At 38.4% G+C, this 20,111-nt stretch overlaps 1 protein-coding gene across 4 annotated transcripts in view; it reads left to right on the plus strand.

Annotated features, from left to right (window-relative positions):
* The window catches only part of CSMD3 (CUB and Sushi multiple domains 3), a 767,725-nt gene that overhangs the window by 522,958 nt on the left and 224,656 nt on the right, over positions 1-20,111 (plus strand). For all 4 annotated transcript variants that reach the window (XM_075415663.1, XM_075415665.1, XM_075415666.1 and 1 more), the window contains 2 exons: positions 9,744-9,935; positions 18,988-19,126. In XM_075415663.1, the coding sequence (XP_075271778.1) occupies positions 9,744-9,935; positions 18,988-19,126 (331 nt within the window). The remainder of the gene's footprint in view (positions 1-9,743; positions 9,936-18,987; positions 19,127-20,111) is intronic.

Consider the following 20,111-nt stretch of genomic DNA (forward strand, 5'->3'; position numbering starts at 1 on the left):
CCCCTGTGGAATGCCACTCGTCACTGGTCTCCACCTGGACATCGAGCTGTTGACCTCAACTCTCTGAGTGACACCATCCAGCCAGCTGCTTATTCACTGAGTGGTCCATCCACCAAACCCACGTCTCTCCAATTTAGATACAAGGAAGTCGTGCGGGACAGTGTCAAATGCTTTGCACAGGTCAAGGCAGATGACATCAGTTGCTCTTCCCTTATCCATCGATGCTGTAACCCGTCTTAGAAGGCCACCAAATTTGTCAGGCACAATTTGCCCTTGGTGAAGCCATGTTGGCTGTCCCCAGTCACCACCTTATTTTCCATGTGCCTTAGCGTAGTTTCCAGGAGGATCTTCTCCAGGATCTTGTCAGTCACAGAAGTGAGACTGACTGGCCTGTAGTTGCCTGGGTCTTCCTTTTTACACTTTTTAAAAATGGGGGTAATGTTTCCCCTTTTCCAGTCAGTGGGAACTTCACCCCACTGACACGACTTCTCAAATATGAGGGATAGTGGCTTAGCAAAGGCATCTGCCAGTTCTCTCAGGACCTGAGAATACACCTCCTGAGGTCCCATGGTCTCACGCATCCTCAGGTTCCTTAGATGGTCTCAGACCTTACCTGCTCCTACAGTGGGTGGTTCATCATTCTCCCAGTCCCTGCCTTTGCCACCTGGGACTTGGGCGATGTGGCTGGAGCACTTGCTCGTGAAGACTGAGGCAAAATCATTGAGTACCTCAGCCTTCTCCATATCCTGGGTAACCAGAAATCCTGTTTCCTTATGGAGAGGGTCCACATTTTCCCTTGTCTTCCTTATATCACTCATGTACCTATAGAAGCTTTTCTTGTTGCCCTTGACATTCCTGGCCAGATTTAATTCTATCAGGGCTTTAGCTTTCCTAACCTGGTCCCTGGCTGCTCAGACAGTTTCTCTGTATTCCTCCCAGGCTACCTGTCCTTGCTTCCACCCTCTGTAGGCTTCCTTTTTGTGCCTGAGTTTGTCCAGGAGTTCCTTGTTGATCCATGCAGGCCTTCTGGTGTTTTTGTCCAACTTCCTCTTTGCTGGGATGCATCACTCCTGCACTTGGAGGAGGTAATTCTTGAGTATTAGCTAACTTTTTTGGGCCCCTCTTCCTTCCATAGCTTAATCCCATGGTAGTGTACGAAGCAGGTCCCCAAAGAGGCCAAAGTCTGCTCTCCTGACATCCAGGGTGGAGAGCTTCCTGTGCACCCTCCTCACTGCCTTAAGGATCTTGCACTCCACTATTTCATGGTCTCTGCAGTCCAGGCTGCCCTTGAGCTTCGCATTCCCCACCAGTCCCTCCTTGGTTGTGAGCACCAGGTCCAGCGTAGCACCTCTTGTCGTGGTCTCCTCTATCACTTGGAGAAGGAAGTTGTTATCAACAACGTCCAGGAACCTCCTTGGTTTCTGATGCCCATAAGCTCTCAGTTGGCTCCTCACCCATCCCCAGGTGCAGCTCTATGCACTCCAGCTGGTCAGTGACATAGAAAGCAACACTTCTTCCTCATCTTCCCTGCCTGTCCTTCCTATCAGCCTGTAACCTTCCATTCCAGCACTCCAGTCATAGGAGCCATCCCACCACATCTCTTTGATGTCAATGAGATCATAGCCTTGCAGGCATGTTCATGTCTCTAACTCCTCTTGTTTATTCCCCATGCTGGGTGTATTTGCATAGAGGCATTGAAGTTGGGTGCCCAGTGAAGCTCACCTACTGTCTGGAGTTCCTTTGTGCTGCCCTTCAGGTGCTCTCCTGCTGACCTGTGATCCTTGTCCAGGCTTTGGGCATCTACTGCTGGCACTGGCATCAAGCAGTGGAATGGACTGAGGTTCGCCTTCACCAGCAACTTGAGTTTAAAGCCCTCTTCACCAGCTTGGCAAGGCTGTGACAGAAGATGCTTTTCCCTTTCTCTGGCAGATGGACCCCCTCAGCCCCCAGTAGACCAGGATTCTCAAAGCGATTTCCATAGTCTAAGTAGCCACACCCCTGGCTGTGGCACCAGTCCTGTAACCATTTGTTGATTTGTGAGTTTCAACTGGCCCTTTCAAACCACTTCCCTTCGACTGGGAGGACTGATGAGAAATCTGTCTGTGCTCCGGAGTGTCTCACTGCTGCTCCCAAGGCTCTGTAATCCTTCTTGGTATTCCTCAGCCTGCTCATGGCTGTATCTTTGGTGCCCACATGAAACAACAGCAGTGGATAATAGTCAGTGGACTGTACGAGGCTTTGTAGTCTCTCAGTGATGCCCCTGATACAAACCCCTGGTAAGAAGCACGCTTCTTTAGAGGGTGCATCAATTTGGGAAACGGATGCCTCTGTATCTCTCAGAAGAGAGTCGCCTGCTATTATCACCCATGGCCTATTCTTAGTTGTGCTGATTGTTACACGGCAAGCAGATTGGGCTGCCTTACTCAGCTCCAGCATCTGTCCTGATGTGATGGGTCTTTCCTCTTCAGTCCGCAGAGCGGTGAATCGGTTTCGCAAGGGCACCTCAGGCTTTGAGGGAAGTGTCTTCTTGCTGCTGGTCCTTGTAGGACCTTGGCCAGTAGGGGAGTTCTTTGCTGTTTGATTGTGGACTGCGGGTGTACTGCAGACTGTGCTTGGAACTAGCTATGTAACTCTATCTGGGCACACCTTTTGAAGGCAGGTCTGCTGCCTGTCCCTGCCTCAGGAGAGCTGCTATTAAATATGTTTCATGGATGATCAGTAGAATGCATAAAATGATCTGAATATGTATTCTGAATACAATAGCAATTAAATCATATTTAAGTATGCGCCTTGACAATTAGTCTGTGTTTTCCAACTTGAGTTACTAGGTAAATGTTCTAAAAGTTAACATTACTAGTCATATAACCATTGCTGTTGGAAACACAGAAGTATAAATCTCCAGATTTCATAAAATGTGTGCAATTCAAAACAAAATCAACGTGATGAATATTTTGTAAAATGGGACTTGGCATCTCTGATCACCACGATTTGTGATATCTTTCAGAACTACCTCTATTGTTGAGCCTTCTTGGAAAATGTAACAGGAGAATCTACACAGATTAAACTATGTATGGAGTGAATTTCTTCATGAGCTCTGTTACATGTCAAATATATATAAGGTTTTAAGTAAAAAAAACATGCATCTGTGGCAGGAGAAAGACACAAACACAAGCCAGACTGATGTTTCTTTTTCTTTTATTTGAAGGCCCTGGCCAAATTTACTTTTTTTGTTTTGGTTTGGTTTTGTACCCAGAATGACTCCTAACTCTCCTACATGTCAAATAAAATTATGAAAATAAAGTGCTTAGCTTGTAGCTAAGAATGGGATCCTTGAAGCCAATTATATGCACAGTAATTTAAGTAATTAATTAAGTCTTTCTCAGAGCAGAAAATTCAGTAAAACATTTTTTTAAAACTTGGATTATTCCAGCTTTTTAAAACTTCATCTGTTTGTGGTTTCTTCCAAAGTTTCTTAACAAAAATACTCTTTCCCTGTGTCAGGGTTCTGAGTGCACTAAACAGGCTTTACTAGCCCTGAGCATCCTTTTCTGGAAACCTCCTTATCCCTTGGCCATGAGCCACATTTCAGCTCAGCACAAAGCTCCTGAGCAATGCTGTAGGAGTGCTGGTCTCAGCCCTGTGGATGGACCCCTTGCACCTACACTGCGGGGAGCTTGGCTCCTGTACAGACCCTTCTGCCTTATGCTGTAGGGAGCTTGGCTCCTGGATGGACTGCAGCCAGTCATATCCCTGGATTATATTGCCTAATTTGGTAGTCATTTTCCCCAGATCTATTCTGTTTCCCACTTGTTATATGTGTACCTAGAGCATAGTATGTCATTGGGGTTACCAGACATGTCTTTACTTTCTATTGTTACTGTTGTTTCTATTGTTTTTTTTTGGAAATAAATGTCTTCAAAAGATTGCTAGTAAAGGTTACCTCTAATGCTTTTTTGCAGGTTAAGATCTCCCAGAAATCTTTTTACTCAGTGTATGTGTGGATGTGAATGCATGAGCCTGTGCATGTGCCCACATATCATGCAACAGAAGTGTAAGAGAACAATACCATACAAAGACCCTACAGGTTATTTATTATGAGGATAATATTACCAAAATATGAATATTATTTGTTATACACTGGGAAACAGTGAAAGAACAAAAAAAGCAAAAATAAAAGCCATTACCTTGTAAAGGACCTTCCAGCAGTCTCCAGCGTGCATCTTCTCATGCAGCTTTACAAGTTGTGGCTTACCTGTTGCTTTGAGCCTGGGAACAGCCAGTGAAATCCCCACTGAGGGACTACACAGGTGCACAAATTCACAAGAAATACATAACTCACTTAGTGAACTTGTTTTTCAGGACAGAACACTCTACTTGACTTAACCCTTCTGTTGGCAATAGCATGCACAAAATGTATCTTTGACAATTACATTTTTAAAAAGACTGTACACAAGTACATAGGACAGTTGGGATGTCAGAAATTTCAAATTTTGTGTTACACACCCATTTCTTTGCTCTGCCCAAGTTGTGGTCCCTGTGACTTCAGAGGCAGCCAAGGAAATTCCCACAGACAGATACTGGAGAAAAGTGTTATCCTTCCTATTCCTGTGTATAAACCTTCTTCAGTCATCTGTGTCCCTTGCTGATGTGCAGTACCAGGCTTGCTGCTACAGGATTCTTTCAGTCAGTACTTGGTCTAAGAAGGAAATAAGACTCAGAAAGGTTCACTGAGAGTTATAGAGACATGGTGATGTGCCCTGCTATCTGCAAGATAAGTACCATTCCTGTGGCTGTGGGCAGCAAAATGACCTGCTGGCTATGCCAGAGACTTGGATAGTCAAGGTGGTTGCTGCTGGGGCTCTGAGAAGGCTTGGAGTGTGTGACTTGGAAGTTACTATTGACGATCCACACCATGTATTGCTCCATCATCCCTCACAGTCTATACGGCAATAAGAGAAGCAAGCCAATTTGCTGTCCCAGCTCTAGATATTCAACTTGGACCTTCTGTTCTTCCAGAAATTCATTCAAGAATTTCATCTGTTGTCTGGTCTTCTTGGAAGATCTGCAACAGAAATTTATATTAATGACTTAGCTATTTTCTTTCCAAACTTTTATTTCATTTATAATTCTTAAGCATTATTTGAAACAGAAACTGCAGCTAGGCCTATGCATTGAAAGCCTTGAGCTATTGACTCTTGAACTAGTCAGAAAGTTCTATGTGAGAAGCCACTTCAATATGTATTCTATTTTCTGCTTCAAATTAAAGCAGATTCGAACTATGGTCTACCCCTGTTTACTAATTTCTGTGTTTGGGGGTTTTTTGTTTGTTTGAGGTTTTTTGGGGGGGCTTTTTGTTAGTTTGTTTTTTCCCATGGAAAATAAACCTGACCTATTTTACGCCTCCTCACTTATTTACTGTTGCAGAATCTGAAAAGAATTAAACCCAAAGATAAGTGCTTAAGATGATGTAGCTAAAAGTTAGATAAACAGAGAACTTGCCTAGACAACCTAGAAAACCCTGATTTTGCAAAATGTTAAACTCTTTTTGTTGGAGTGCACTGTCCCAAATGAAATTCTGATTCTGAGCCTTAGTCTTAATATTTTCCCCTTTTAATCTTCAGATATTAACTGAAAAACTTTGATAGAATCTATGAAGTCATGCAAAATCAACAGACTCTATGGATAGAATTTACTTAAGAATTATGATGGCTATGCTCCTAAATCTCTGTTAGATCTACAGTAGAAACAGTAGTTAAAAATAGACAAAAAATTTGATCTCAGTAGTGCTTCTGTTAGTAGAAGACTGAATAAAAACACTGTAGTCCTTTTATTCTTTGTTTTTGAGGAAAAGTTGTATAGAATGTTGGATACGAGATAGCACATACCAGGCTGACCTGATATTGGAGATGCAGGGAGACTGCTGTGTCCATACAGGTAAAGGTGGAGTCTGGGACAGCTCAATTTTGAAGGTGCTGTCTCTCAGAATTGGTTCACGCTGATGCAAGTTTGAAAGACTGCAATTATAGAAAGCCTTTACTTAAAGTGATAGGAGTTTAGAAGAACATGTTGATTTAAACAGGTTAAGAATAATTTTTTCTGACATGCTGTGCATTATGAAGAGCTTGAAATTTGGAAGGCTTAGAGCTCTGCCCTGATTGTGTGGTTTGGGAAAAAAAAGGAAAAAAAAAACCCTTTTTTTTTCCTTAATTTTCAAATAAACAAATAAATTTCCTCTTTCTTTTCTCTCCAGAAGACATGGACAAATTAATCAACATGAAGAAATAATTTTGTCTCAGCATTGCAGTTCAGACTCTTTACTGATATTAGACTTGGCATGCATTAGAAAACTAAATTTAGAAATCATTGTTAACAGCAAGATATCCCAAGACATTTATTATATTGATCCCAGCATCAGTGACATCTATTACTGCCCTGTCACACTTTTAATGCCATTTTTCAAAGTATCTTTCCTGCATGAAAATGGAGCTGTCTTCTTAGGACATTACGGTCGCATATCAAATTGCCTGTGCTTATGAACTGTCAGAAAACATTGGACTCTGCAGGAACATACAATTTTTGAAGCAGGAATGATCAATTTACAACATTTATTATCTGATTTATTCTTTAAATGTATTTTAGTGTGTTATTATTAAAAAGGTGTATCAAAATGTTTTTATACTCCACATCAAGGAAATTTGTAGACAGATCAGTGTTTAAACTCTTTCTGGGTATGACTGAATGCTGGTTTAATGGCTTCCGCAGCTCTGTAGGAGCTGTACAGTGAAGTACAGCTAGTCAACTGATCATTTAATATACTCCCTCTTCTAATCTTAACTGCTCAGAACATATGAATCTGCTCATATGAGTACTCTCAAGACAAATCCAGATAAGTTTGGGGAGGGGAAATTTTTTACATGGCTTGGCTGCTATGAAACTCTGAAACAAGATTCTGCCCCTGGGTTCTTTCCCTTTCTTACATTTTATTCATTAAGAATACATTAATTTATTTTTTATCAGCCTTATGAGAATTTCTGTATGACATTCATGGTTTGTTCTAAAATAGTAGCTCACCTTGTCTGTCAGACTGTTTCATAAATCTTTCAATTAGAATTGATATTCTTAATAGAACCTTGCAAATTGCTGAACAAGCTCTGAAAAATAAGAATTAGACTTTTAGAGATTGAATACTTAAAAGCCTAAAACCCAGACTTAATAACAATTTATCTACTTCCACTGTGGGAGCAGAGAACCTGCCGTTTTCATTCTAGCGCTACAGTGCAAAAATCAGGCTTAAATCAGTCTTTTTACTTTTAATTGAAATCTGTGTGTATTTAATATGAATTTGCAAAGTTAAACAACAGTCACAGAATAATCTAGGTTGGAATGGACGTCTGGAGACCTCTAGTCCAACTCAATGGTCACAAAAGAGTCAAACAAATCAGGCTGCTTAGGGTTTTGAATATCTCCAAGGTTGGAGATAACAAAACTCCTCTGGAAAAACTGTTCTTGTGTTTGACCACCCTTGTAGTGAACCATTGTTTTTTTTCTTTTATGTAGTTGGAATTTAGCTTCTTGCAACCTCTGAATCCTTTGTTTGTGCTTTTGCTGCATACTTCCAAGTAGATTTGCTGTCTTCCCTATTCCTTTTGTGCAAAGCTGCTTTCCAGCAAATTGTTTCATGGCATTGGTTTGTCCAAGATGCAGGATTTTGCATTTCCTTTTTTGAACTTCATGGTCTCTTTCAGGTCTTTTTTCCACCCTACTGAGATCTCCCTAAATAGCATTGCCACACTACAGCATATCAGCTAATTCTCCAATGTCTGTAAACTTGCTAAGAGTTTACTCAGTCCAGTCATGCCCATCTTTAATGTAGCTGTTGAACAATATTGAAGTCAACATCCACCCATGAAGAATATTGCTGATAATCAGCTGCAGCCTGGGTTTTGGATCATAGGCTCTGTTTGAGCCTGGCAGACCAGCTTGTTTTCCATCCATTTTATACTCCATCTATCCAATCCATATTTCACCAATTTGGCTACAGAGCTAAAAGAGCAAGAAGTAGGTTGAACAAACATGCAAGTATGCAGGAAGGCTACTATGTATGGCAAATAAGAAAAAGGTTATTAGTTTGGCATATGTATCTCATATTATGAAGTTAATTAGCCTAATTATTACTAAGTGATTAAAAAAACCCAAACAGCTTGTATCAGGAATTCCAAATAGATCTGGGTGGCTCTTTACCTTCTTTTTCAGCCGTTATACGATTCTTTTGCAGAATGATACAATCTAGTAAAAACAATATGATGTACAGCCCGCAGCAAATTTTATAGCAACAACCATCTCTTGAGCACTTCAAGACTGTTTACAAGTATTAGTTCCCACTCTTCTAGAATTGATTTTGGCATGTTTTAAGTAAGGCACAGGGGTGTTACTCTTGCTTACGGCAAGATTCAAGGATTACGGCAAGATTCAAGATTAAGTATTTAAGCGGGCAGAACACGGTTTCTCTCCAATATGGAGTGCTCTAACCAGCCAATACTAATCAAAAGATACAGTGTGTTCTGTATTCTCAGCAGGGAGGAATGCAGGTTACTATATGACTGGTTTTACTACTTGCTTCAGTCTAAGTTTACCTTAAGGATTTCATTTTCACTTCTGACCTGCATTAACGTCATGAACCTGTTCATATCTGATGAAGTTTCACTCCTGCGTGATCTAGCTCCAGCATCTTATTCTCTTGCATGCAGCATTTGCAAGATATGCTAGCATAGTGCACTGAAATTTAATAATTCCATCTCTTAGTAATACTTTTTCTAAATTAAAAACCATCAGCTTATTTAAAGATATAAACAGAAGTCCTGATCATTGTGTCTAAAGCAGAAATTTTAAAAACTTGCATGATTATATAGAAAACCCCCATCATTCATTTATTATGAAGTAGTTAATATTTTCAACAAATATTTATTTAATCTTTGAGGAATAAGGAGGAAAAATTTCCTTAACTTCTGGTCATCATTGATTTTTGTGGGGTTTTTTTTTGTGTTTTTTATTTTTTTACTCAGGACTTCTTATGTGGAAAGTCAACCCCGTAAAAAGCTCCATAGCTTTATAGAGTGAATGCTTGCTTTTCACATAAGTTTACATATTTTGGTGCATATATATTCTCTCAGACTAAATCCATGTGTATTTTTTGTGTAGGTGATTTCTTTAATATTATTAAAAAAGCTTAGCGTGGTATATATGTCAAGTGCAAGGGTACAGATATGAGTGATCAGTGAAATTCACTTTCAAATTCACTGCTAAAAGTCACACCATACTTACGTCTAAGAACTGTAGAATTGTGGAGAACTGAAGATGTGTACAAGCATAGCTTATTGGACAAACTGAGGTTCTTAATCTGTTCTTTCCACTATTCATATTAAAAATTCCTCTAAGTTACAAGTGCTTAGTGTCCAGGGTACTAGGAACTCTCCTACTTTCTTTTTTACACATTGCAATACTCCACAGATTTTATTTTTTTGTAAAGATTAAACAAAAAATTAGACACTTTCAATAATTAAAGCAGGTGGCAAAAATTAGTAGCATAAAACCAGCAGATTTTTGAATGATTTCTAAAAATTTTAGAAGTGAGTAGGAAAATTCTGGATTTGCAGAACTTCGGATTAGAAAAATTTAATGGGGCAAAAATGGATTGATAATATGGCTTTTAAAAACAAATCATTTATTTTTCCCTTCTCTGCTAGGTTCTGTAGCTACTGCCTGCCGTGATCCTGGTGTCCCCATGAATGGAACTAGAAATGGCGACGGGAGAGAACCTGGAGACACTGTAATTTTTCAGTGTGACCCTGGCTATGAACTGCAAGGAGATGAAAGAATAACCTGCATTCAGGTAGAAAATCGATACTTCTGGCAGCCCAACCCACCAGTCTGTATAGGTATGCAGAAAAAAATCAAATAATGCTTTCCTAAAATTTGAAATTCTGGTGTAATGAAACATGCTGGTCTACAAACTTTCTTTGAAGAACAAATGCATACAAGTACTGCACATCTGATAAACTATTGTGTATAAAAATTCGATGGATATTAGCAAAACATTTCCTTTGTAGTTGTGAGTATAATAGTTATCATTCTTTCCCTCTCAGGGCCATATCATTTATAATTTGAAGATCTATGACAGAGAAAGTAAGAAAATTAATGAAAGTGACACAAAATGACACTATTAGCTTTGCCTGAAAAGTTGACAAATGGTGATAAGTGTGGAGGATTTGGTTAAAGTTCATACGAACTAGCAAATTTATGGACCTGGTAAAATTATGCAAGGGCTACAGTAGGCCGCAAGAGGAAAGAGTGAGAAGCTAGTAACTTAATTTCCATGGCATTCTTCACTATTTTAGAAAGAACAGAATTTTCATTAGTAAAAATAATTATTTCTGGAAATATTGTCTCAGTCTCTAATGCTATTCTGATTAACATATCTCATATTAAATGGATTTTGAAAGCATTTAACTTGTTTAGCTGAATCCAGATGAAAACAAGAAATTACAAAAGTCTTTAGTAGATAGTAGCCTTCTGGTAATCTCTGAGGCAATCCTAGTAATTATTATTATTGATCTAGAAAATATCTACAATATCACTTCTAAAAACTTATGTAGAGGTAGAGTGATAAATCGTCATGAGGTTACCCATCTGGGCTAGTGCATTAAATAATGTAATGATTCTTATTTGAGCAGTATATTCTTTAATGGAGTCAAATGTGATATCATGATGTAGAATAACAGAAGATTTTGTCTCAAAGGACAGCAGCTGCTGACCAGAAATTCCAGAAGGGTTGTGATAGGTAAGCTGTTGAACAGGATCTGCAAGTTTAGTGGTGCAGAAAAGAAGAAAAATGGGTCACTCCAAGGACGTGCTAGCAGAAGAATATTGGATAGGCCAGTTGCAGTGGTATTACCCTGAGTCACGTCATTACGAGATACTGTGCTTATTGTCCTGTCCAAAGCAGAGCTATCTGAAATGAGCGTCTGAAAATAGGGGAGTAAAATAAGGGCACCTAGAATTATCAGACAACAGCTCTTCGACCCAGAGTGAAGTAGAGTGGGCACTGCAACTGTGAGAACATCAGCTCCACACGGGCATCCTTCGTGCTTTGCGATCCCTGGTAGTCTGGTCTTGGGCAAACATTGCAAGGAGGAACTAGCCAGACACTGCAGCTATTAGGAAAGATGGTATAGCTTTCAGACACTCACTTGCCTTTAATAAACTTAACTTGACCTTAGCTGTTACAAAATAAAATCTGCATCCTATTTGCATATACACACATGCACACATATCCCTCCCCCCCATCATGCATGTCTGTGGCTATTCTACTTGCCACATCAGAATGGTATTTGTCTGTTTCTAATGTCCTTACTATGCCTTCCTGCATAATGTCTACACTATTTGCTGAAAGACTGCAGAAAAGAAATATTTTGTTACTCGTCTCTTATTATTCTTTTATGCCTAAATATGTATTTGATCATAATAACAAATGAACATCTGTAAGTGTTGAAGGGAAAAAATGAAAGGAATGATGGTACTCGAGGAACAGGCCTTATAATGAATATATTGTATCATAGTGGCCTTATTTGGTATTGCTGGTTTAAAAATGTTTTTCAACTGAAAAACAATTACCCTATTATAAAGTAATGCCAACAGTTTTAATCATTATCAATACTGAGTTGATATTATTAAATAGATTATATGTAGGTGCTTACCTGTGATTCTGTCCTTAGTACATGTGTAAATATGCATGCACTTGTTTTCTTAACTGCATGCATCCATTTACCTACTACTTGTAATTTCACACTTTATGAACAAACACCTACTGTACATAGAGTATCAAGAATGCTTATTATGGTGACATTGGCCAAATATCAGACATGAAGTTATTTTATATTGATTTCCTATAATAATACATTTTTTGGGAATATAAGCTGCTAATAAACTAGCGTAGGGTGTGCAAACCTTGGCTTGGAGCCCAGAGGTTTTAAAAATGTCTGTTGTAGTTCAGTACATTCAGAAGTTCATCAATTTTTTCCCAAACTTGTAATATATTCACTTTTATTGTTTCCTTGCCTGTAAATCAAAACTGTACAAGGCTTATTCTGCACATAACTTCAACATCATCATGGTTTATCGAAGTCTTAGAAAAAGTAAACATCATTTTGATGGAAGAATAAGAGGTAGGGATAATTCCTGACATGTATCATTGTAGCACGATCTAGATTTCATTTATTAGTTCTTTACATTCCAAACTGTCTCCTTGAACCTCCTAATTGTTAATGCTCAAAACTAGGTAAATGTAATTGTTAGTTGTTCTTACCTCTGGGACTACCTCGGTTGTTTAGATACCTTCAGTCTTGCCTGCAACACAATTTTAAGAACATCTTTATTTCAAAGGTAATAGCAATAGGAAAATTACAAAGAGCTAAATATTGATTCAGCTATTTGAATGAATGATGAAAATTAGAGACTCTTCTATACTGGAGATATTCTGACAAACTACAGATTTGAAAATATATCTCTGCCAAAAGACAGTCATTTAGCTTATGCCTGTGGTGCCCCAAATAGCTAGAGGTTTTCCATTCCAAGGACTTTCTGGATTGAATCTTGTTTAGATACCAGAATCCTAAATGTTTGTATTCGCTTAGTTTGCTCAGGGATAACATTAAAAATATCAACACGCAAAATGTTGTTTTAGTATTCAGGTTTACTATACATTTAGGTGAAATAAGGACTGTCTCCCAGAAGCTTCAGACTTTCTTAGGAAATTCATATGTTACTTTTTTTTTTTTAATTGTAGCTTGGTTTTATTTGTTTCTATTATTTTGTTTTAAGTAATGTCTGGTTACCATTTTTATAACTACACAATTTTTTTTTTTTTTTGTAAACAGTGAATTCCAGTAGTGTTTTTGTCAAAATGGGATCTATATGACACTAATGCAAAGGAAGATTTCAGCTGTTATTTTGCATTTAATTGCAATTTTTTAAATATATCTTCAGATTAGATATAAGGAAGAAATTTTTTACGATGAGGGTATTGAAGCACTGGAACAGTTTTCCCAGACAGGTTGTAGATGTCCCATCCCTGGAAACATTCGAGGTCAGGTTGGACAGGGCTCTGGACAACTGGATGTAGTTGAAGATGTCTCTACTCATTGCAGAGGGGTTGGATTAGATGACCTGTAAAGGTCCCTTCCAACCCAAACCATTCTATGATTCTATAGTTCTATATTTCTATAATATCTCCTATTTTTTAAAAAAACAGCTAATTAAACATACATCCTGTTTTTTTTGTTAAGATGTAATTCAGTGAACAAATAAATAAATAAAAGCCAGAAATTTCTGGAATAGTACTTTGTTGCTTTCCAGAAAAATTAAATAGGTTTTAGATAAAAAAGTATCCAATCTGTACTTCATCCCATAAAAATGCTAAGATCATCATACAGAGAAACTGGCACTGTGCTTGCTTACCACTGTGTCTACACAGAGGTTTATAAAGACAGGTTGACATAACGTACATCTAGTTTTCACTGTATGATAAATTAAAAATACATTTTTTTCATAGTGTACTGACATTTGCCTTTTTTTCTAGATGGATTATTATATTTGTTCAGTCTTAGGTCTTGCGTCTAATACTGTAAAAGATAGGTGTCCTTTAAACTGTTTTCAGAGCTGGTCTGCCCTCAGTTAAAAACAAAGTTATGACACTTAATAATAAAATTGTGTACATTAAATTCAGAAAATTATGTATTCTTAAACACAAAAGAATTTATTTCAAGCACACAGAGAAATAAAGTTTTTAAACAACTTTAGAGAAGATAGTAAACTACAAAAATATAACTTCATCTAATAACATTTTGTATCTGAAGAAAATTCTACCTGGAGATATTTTACAAAGTTTAAGATTAATGGGGTTTTTTACTGCTGTTAACAATATAGGTTGAAATAAAATATATTTTGACTGTCTAACGTTGTGTACTTTCCATGTATTCCCTGGAAAGTCTTTTTGATTATTATCTAGAACTTAGTAAGGATTGAATGAAAGAACCAGTCTCACTGTAATAGAAAAAGTAACTGCCAATGTGTGTAAATGAAACAGAAAGTAGATAAGAAAGAAGCTACTAATATGCAAATATTCTATCAATGAACTTAACAGAGAACTAAACTAGATTAACACCACATCAGGAAAGTATCATGAACACAGACATTGGCACAAAGTAGTGTGGAATGGGGAGATAATAGTTTGAGTTAATATCTTTGTATCATCATATGCAAGTTCAGGGTGCCTCAGAAAAGATCATCAGACACACACAGTTAGGGGTCATTTCAGTAAAGCTAGGTTGCACTGAATAACCTTAATGTCCTTTTTGGTACTTGTTACTTTTTCATTCTTGAGATACACAGGTAGTGCAGCCTGAACCACTGAAGTATTTCAAGAGCGTGAATGTGCAGGGTTATATTGAAGAACACTAGTTCCAGGTGATGAGCAGCTTTTATGTTCAATACAACTTCACAGCTCAAGACATTTTTGCATGAATGTTTAGTACAGCAGGATAGAAGGTTACAGTGACCTCATTTACAGTTACAGGAAGAACACTTTTTTGTAATAATTTCATCTTATTTTGTTTCTGAATTGTAACAAAAGAACACCAAACAAAAGATGGTTCTGATTAGAAACAATACCAATTTAAAACCATGAAGACAGAGAAATTGCCATTATTATCCTTATTATAAAACTAAGTAAATGTTTTATACTAGAAGAAACTTCCACAGCCTGTTCACTTGTAGCTAATGGAACTTTCTCTAGCAACTGGAAACCTCTGAGAAAATGCTGTATTATATAATTTTTCTTTGACAATTGGTAAAAAAAGTAAAAAAAAAATTGCTAGGTCTGGAAAAATTATTATATGCATTTGCTAGTGCTATTGATTTATAATATTTATGGGTTCCTAGAACAAGATGGTGTTTCAGCTTCTAAGAGCTTTTAATTAAAATGGTGATTTTGGAATTCATTACCACATATAGTACCAAAATATAATGGAACATTCTAATTTTAGTTTGTTTTTCAGGTAATTTAGCTATCCATTCTTCCTTTTTAATATAAGAAAAAAATGTAAAATGTGAAAAGACTATATTCATGCGCATTGTAACTGCGGATACATTAATCTACACAAGTTTTCTAATGGCACTACTTCAGTTGTTAAATAATGTGTGATTTAATTCTTGTGACATTAGAAAATACTGTGTGTATTTCACACTTGGTTGATTTATATCTGTACATAACATCCTGAGCTGTACAGAACATCTTAAATGTCATCACACAGCATGTACAGGGCAACCAGATGATCGAGCCTGATCAGCATGAGTTTATGAAAGTCAAGTCCTGCTTGACTAACCTGATCTCCTTCTGTGACAAGGTGACCTGCTTAGCAGATGAGTAAAAGGCTGTTGATGTTGTTTACCTGGCTTTAGTAAATCCTTTGACACTGTTTTCCACAGCAGTCCCCTAGAGAAAATGGCTGCTCATGGCTTGGATAGGTGTACTCATCACTGGGTAAAACACTGGCTGAGTGGCCGAGCCCAAAGAGTTGTCGTGAATGCAGTTAAATCCAGCTAGTGGTAGGTCATAATTAGTGTTTCCCAGGACTCAGTATAGGGGCCAGTTCTGTTCAATGTCATTATCCATGATCTGGATGAGGGGATTGAGTGCTCCCTCAGTAAGTTTGCAGATGACACCAAGTTGGGCAGGAATGTTGATTTGCTTGGGGATAGAAAGGCTCTGCAGAGGGACCTGGACAGACTGGATCAATGGACTGAGGCCAGTTTTATGAGATTCAACAAAGCCACGTGCTGGGTCCTGCACTTGGGTCACAACAACCCCATGCAATGCTACGGGCTTGGGGAGGAGTGGCTGGAAAGCTGCCCGGTGGAAAAGGACCTGAGGGTACTGGTCAACAGCCAGCTGAATATGAGCCAGCAGTGTGTCCAGGTGGCCAACAACATCCTGGCTTGTATCAGAAATAGTGTGACCAGCAGGAGTAGGGAGGTGATCGTGCCCCTGTACTTGGCACTGGTGAGGCCACACCTTGAGTACTGCATTCAGTTTTGGGCCCCTGACTACGATAAGGACATTGAGGTGCTGAAGCACATCCAAAGAAGGGTAACAAAGCCGGTGAAGGGTCTAGAGAACAAATCCTGGGAGAAGCAGCTGAGGGAACTGGGGTTTTTTATTCTGGAGAAGAGGAGGCTGAGGGGGGAACCTTATTGCCCTTTACAACTACCTGAAAGGAGGTTGTAGTGAGGCAGGTGTTGGTCCCTTGTCCAAAGTAACAAGCGAGAGGATGAGAGGAAATGGCTTCCAGTTGTGCCAGGGGAGGTTTAGATTACATATTGGAAAAATTTCTTCACCAAAACAGTTTTCAAGCAGTGGAACAGGTTGCCCAGGTGTCACGAATGAGTGGTTCGGTCACTTAAATGATCACTCAAAAGTTTTGCAAGAAAGATTTTAATGAAAAATTAGAAAATGTGATCTTACAAATTTTGTTGACAAGATTCACTCTATTACTTATTAAATAAATGGAATACAAAATCAAAAAAGGGTTTTGTGTAGAAAATAATTTGTAAAGAGTGTAAGAAAGTGTAAGGGGATAGGGAGACCTTCCCGTTAAATCACCAGGTTCAGAATGGACCCACTTGCTTTCTAAACTCCTTCTCAGAGAGAAGCCTGGGTGTGGCTGGATCCAGAACAGGCCATAGACCACAATGGTTTATGTCTAAAGAATATGTTTATGTGTTCACAGTTAAAGAGAGAGAGAGAGTCACAGGAAGTCAGCAGTTCTTAATCACTGGTTAACTAAACATTTACTAAGTGATTAAGGAAAATTTACTATTACAATTACAGTAATAGAATATTACGTTGAATCAATTCACACAAAAATGCCCCTTGAGTTCAGTGAAATACTCACTTCAAATTGAATTATTTCTCAATGGGTGAAGGTTGAGTCTCAAGGAGATCAGCACAGGTGATGCCAACAGAGTTCGAGTGGGTGGGTGGGTGTCAGGAGGATGGGGCCAAACTCTTTTCAGTAGTGCCCAGCGACAGGACAAGGGGCAATGGGCACAAACTGAAGCATAGGAAGTTCCGTCTGAATATGAGGAAGAACTTCTTCCCTCTGAGGTTGACGGAGCACTGGAACAGGCTGCCCAGGGAGGTTGTGGAGTCTCCTTCTCTGGAGATATTCAAGACCCGCCTGGACAAGGTCCTCTGCGGCCTGCTGTAGGTGACCCTGCTTCGGCAGGAGGGTTGGACTAGATGACCCACAGAGGTCCCTTCCAACCCCTACCATTCTATGATTCTGTGAGATATTCTGAGAAGCATCCCATTCAGAGGGAGGTACTGGGTGCAGCCCGTTGCCGACCAGAAGAGCTCAAAGGGCCTTTCTTTTTCCATTCCAAGCTGTTTCTAGGGTCTCAAGATGATTGACTTCAGGAATCAGTATTTTTCCATCCTGTTCACAGAATCACAGAATCACACTGGTCCACATGACGTAATCCCAACGTTTAGACAGTAACTATATGATTCCAGTACCACCCAGAATGTACAGTTCTGCAGGCATGTACAGCTCCAGGCATCAGTGGTTCCAGGTGCTGTCAAGAGGTACCTGATTGACCCAACTCACTATGCTTGCACAAAGAAAAGTGCCAAGTTGTACCAAATCACTGCACTTATAGAAGGACATGAAAAATGGCTAGTCACACCAGCTAACCATTCTTGCAGTGTAAGCAAGAATACAATGCTGATTAATTGTTGGGTGCCAGGTGTGATCAGTCACGCCAGCTAGCTATTCTTGCAGAGTAAGCAAGAACATAATGCTGGCTGGTTTTGGGATCGACAGGTGTGAGGGGGGAGCTGCACCACCACACAGGGGAAGTGGTTGAATCACCATCCCTGGAGGTATTTAAAAGATGTGTAGATGTGGCACTTAACAACATGGTTTAGTGGTGGACTTGGCAGCGTTAGGTTAACAGCTGGACTCCATGGTCTTAAGGGCCTTTTCCAACTTAAATAATTCTATTATTCCATGAGTTATTTCAGTAACCTTTGAGCTCACAGAATCTCTGTTACAGAAACCTGGTACTGCAGATGATCACTTTCTACATTTCAGTTTTGCAGAATAAGTCTTTATAAATCCTATCTTTTGAACAAAATTGAAGAAGTTCTTTTAAAAAACATCTTTAGAAAATATGCTTATTCTTTTATGAAGTCTCAGTTAAAGAATGCTGAAGTAGAAAACTTCATGAGGGTAGTGATACTTTTCATTCTTTTTGTTTACTTTTCTGGGCTAGAGACACACAACTTTTAGGAACCTGAAAATCACACATAAATAATTTTGTTCTATTCTGTGTGTGCTTGGAAGGTATTTTAATTAGCTCTGAGATTGAAAACTGCAATCACTAGAATGTTTTTGTTGAATTTCATTTCTATTACATCAGTCTTGATCCTCAATAGTAATCAGTGCTATCTGTTGAAAATGCAGGTAGTTGCACTCTCAGTTTACGTAGTCATATTTCATAACCTAAGAAGCTTATTCTAGAATGCCTTTAACAAGAAATAGAAAGTGGAAAGCTTATCACCTAGTCAAATTGTTTTTATGTCTGCAGCCAGAGCATTTCTCAAGTTCACAGTATTTTCAGGAAAACCTTGACATAATGTTATGCAATCAAATAAAGGACACAACATTCAAAAACAGTGCTTCACTTAGTAGTATTAGTATTTGTCTAAGGAGAAAAGTGAATACATTTTTTGTTTATGTTAAGCTTTGTAAATACTTCACTTGTTTCTTGTTTAGCTTTTGGAGGACGTTAAAAGTCAGTGAAGAGATTGCTGGTACTTACTTCTTTTTCTCTTACCTTCTTTCCTCAATTCCAATTTATTTTTATTCACAGCTCCCTGTGGAGGAAACTTGACTGGCTCATCAGGTTTTATACTTTCACCAAACTTCCCTCATCCTTATCCTCATAGCAGAGACTGTGACTGGACTATCACTGTTAATAATGATTATGTTATATCATTAGCATTTATCAGGTAAACTGCTACTTGCTCACAATTTTTGAAGTCTTGTTTGTAACTTTATTATTTGTTGTTTTCCAGAGCTTTGTAGGGTAACATACGTGTTCTTAATATAACCATCAAAGTGATTAGTAGTTGTTATCTTTGTTAGCAGTCCTAAGAAACACATTAGTGTAATCAATACACATAGAGGTCGAGCTTGGAAGCCCATTGCTCCTGTTCGATTAAAAGCACTCTCAGTTTACACCTACTGATGTGGAGGTGGATGGTGCTCAATTTACCAAGATTCTCTTCCTAGGCAGGAAACACTGAGCAACTCACTGAACTGTCGCCAACCCAGGAGGACGGTCTTAAATGATGAAGCCTATTGATACATAATATTTTGTATGAGACACTCACCTGCTGTTTAAGCAAAATTTCAAAAGTAGTATTTAAATTTAGTTTTATTAGTCCATGTCATCTCAGGATACTTCAACAGGATACTTCCTGTTGTACTGGCTATTAAATAGAATTGTTTTAGTATTTTCCACTGTCACAACACAAGATTAAACTGAGCTAAACAGAATCCACAGAGGAACTTTTGCTGACTGTATTGTATGTAACCCATGAAGTAAATTAATATATGTATTTTGTGTGCAAAATATGCATCCTAACTGGTGTATATGATCATGTCACAGAAAAGCTGAAAATTGTACTTGTAACATCACGTCAAATTTAAGTCCTTCTTACACTGTATGTTGTATAACAGTGACTTTATTGTTCTGATTAGTGATAATGTGATGACTCGTTTAGTTATGTAGGTCATATAATTGTCTTTTCTGTGTTCAGTGATAAAGTATGTGTTTTGAAAAATTTATTCCAAGCAAATTAATCATTCAGTTATATTTACGTAGTTAAAAATTTAACTGTTTTGTTGGTGATTTCACCATGCTGTAACTTGCTAAGCAACTTTCTACTGTGCAGTAGCACTTTTTTTTGTTGTTTGGTGAAATACCACAAT

This window comes from Opisthocomus hoazin, chromosome 3, assembly GCF_030867145.1.
Source record: "Opisthocomus hoazin isolate bOpiHoa1 chromosome 3, bOpiHoa1.hap1, whole genome shotgun sequence".
Taxonomy (NCBI): Eukaryota; Metazoa; Chordata; class Aves; order Opisthocomiformes; family Opisthocomidae; genus Opisthocomus; species Opisthocomus hoazin.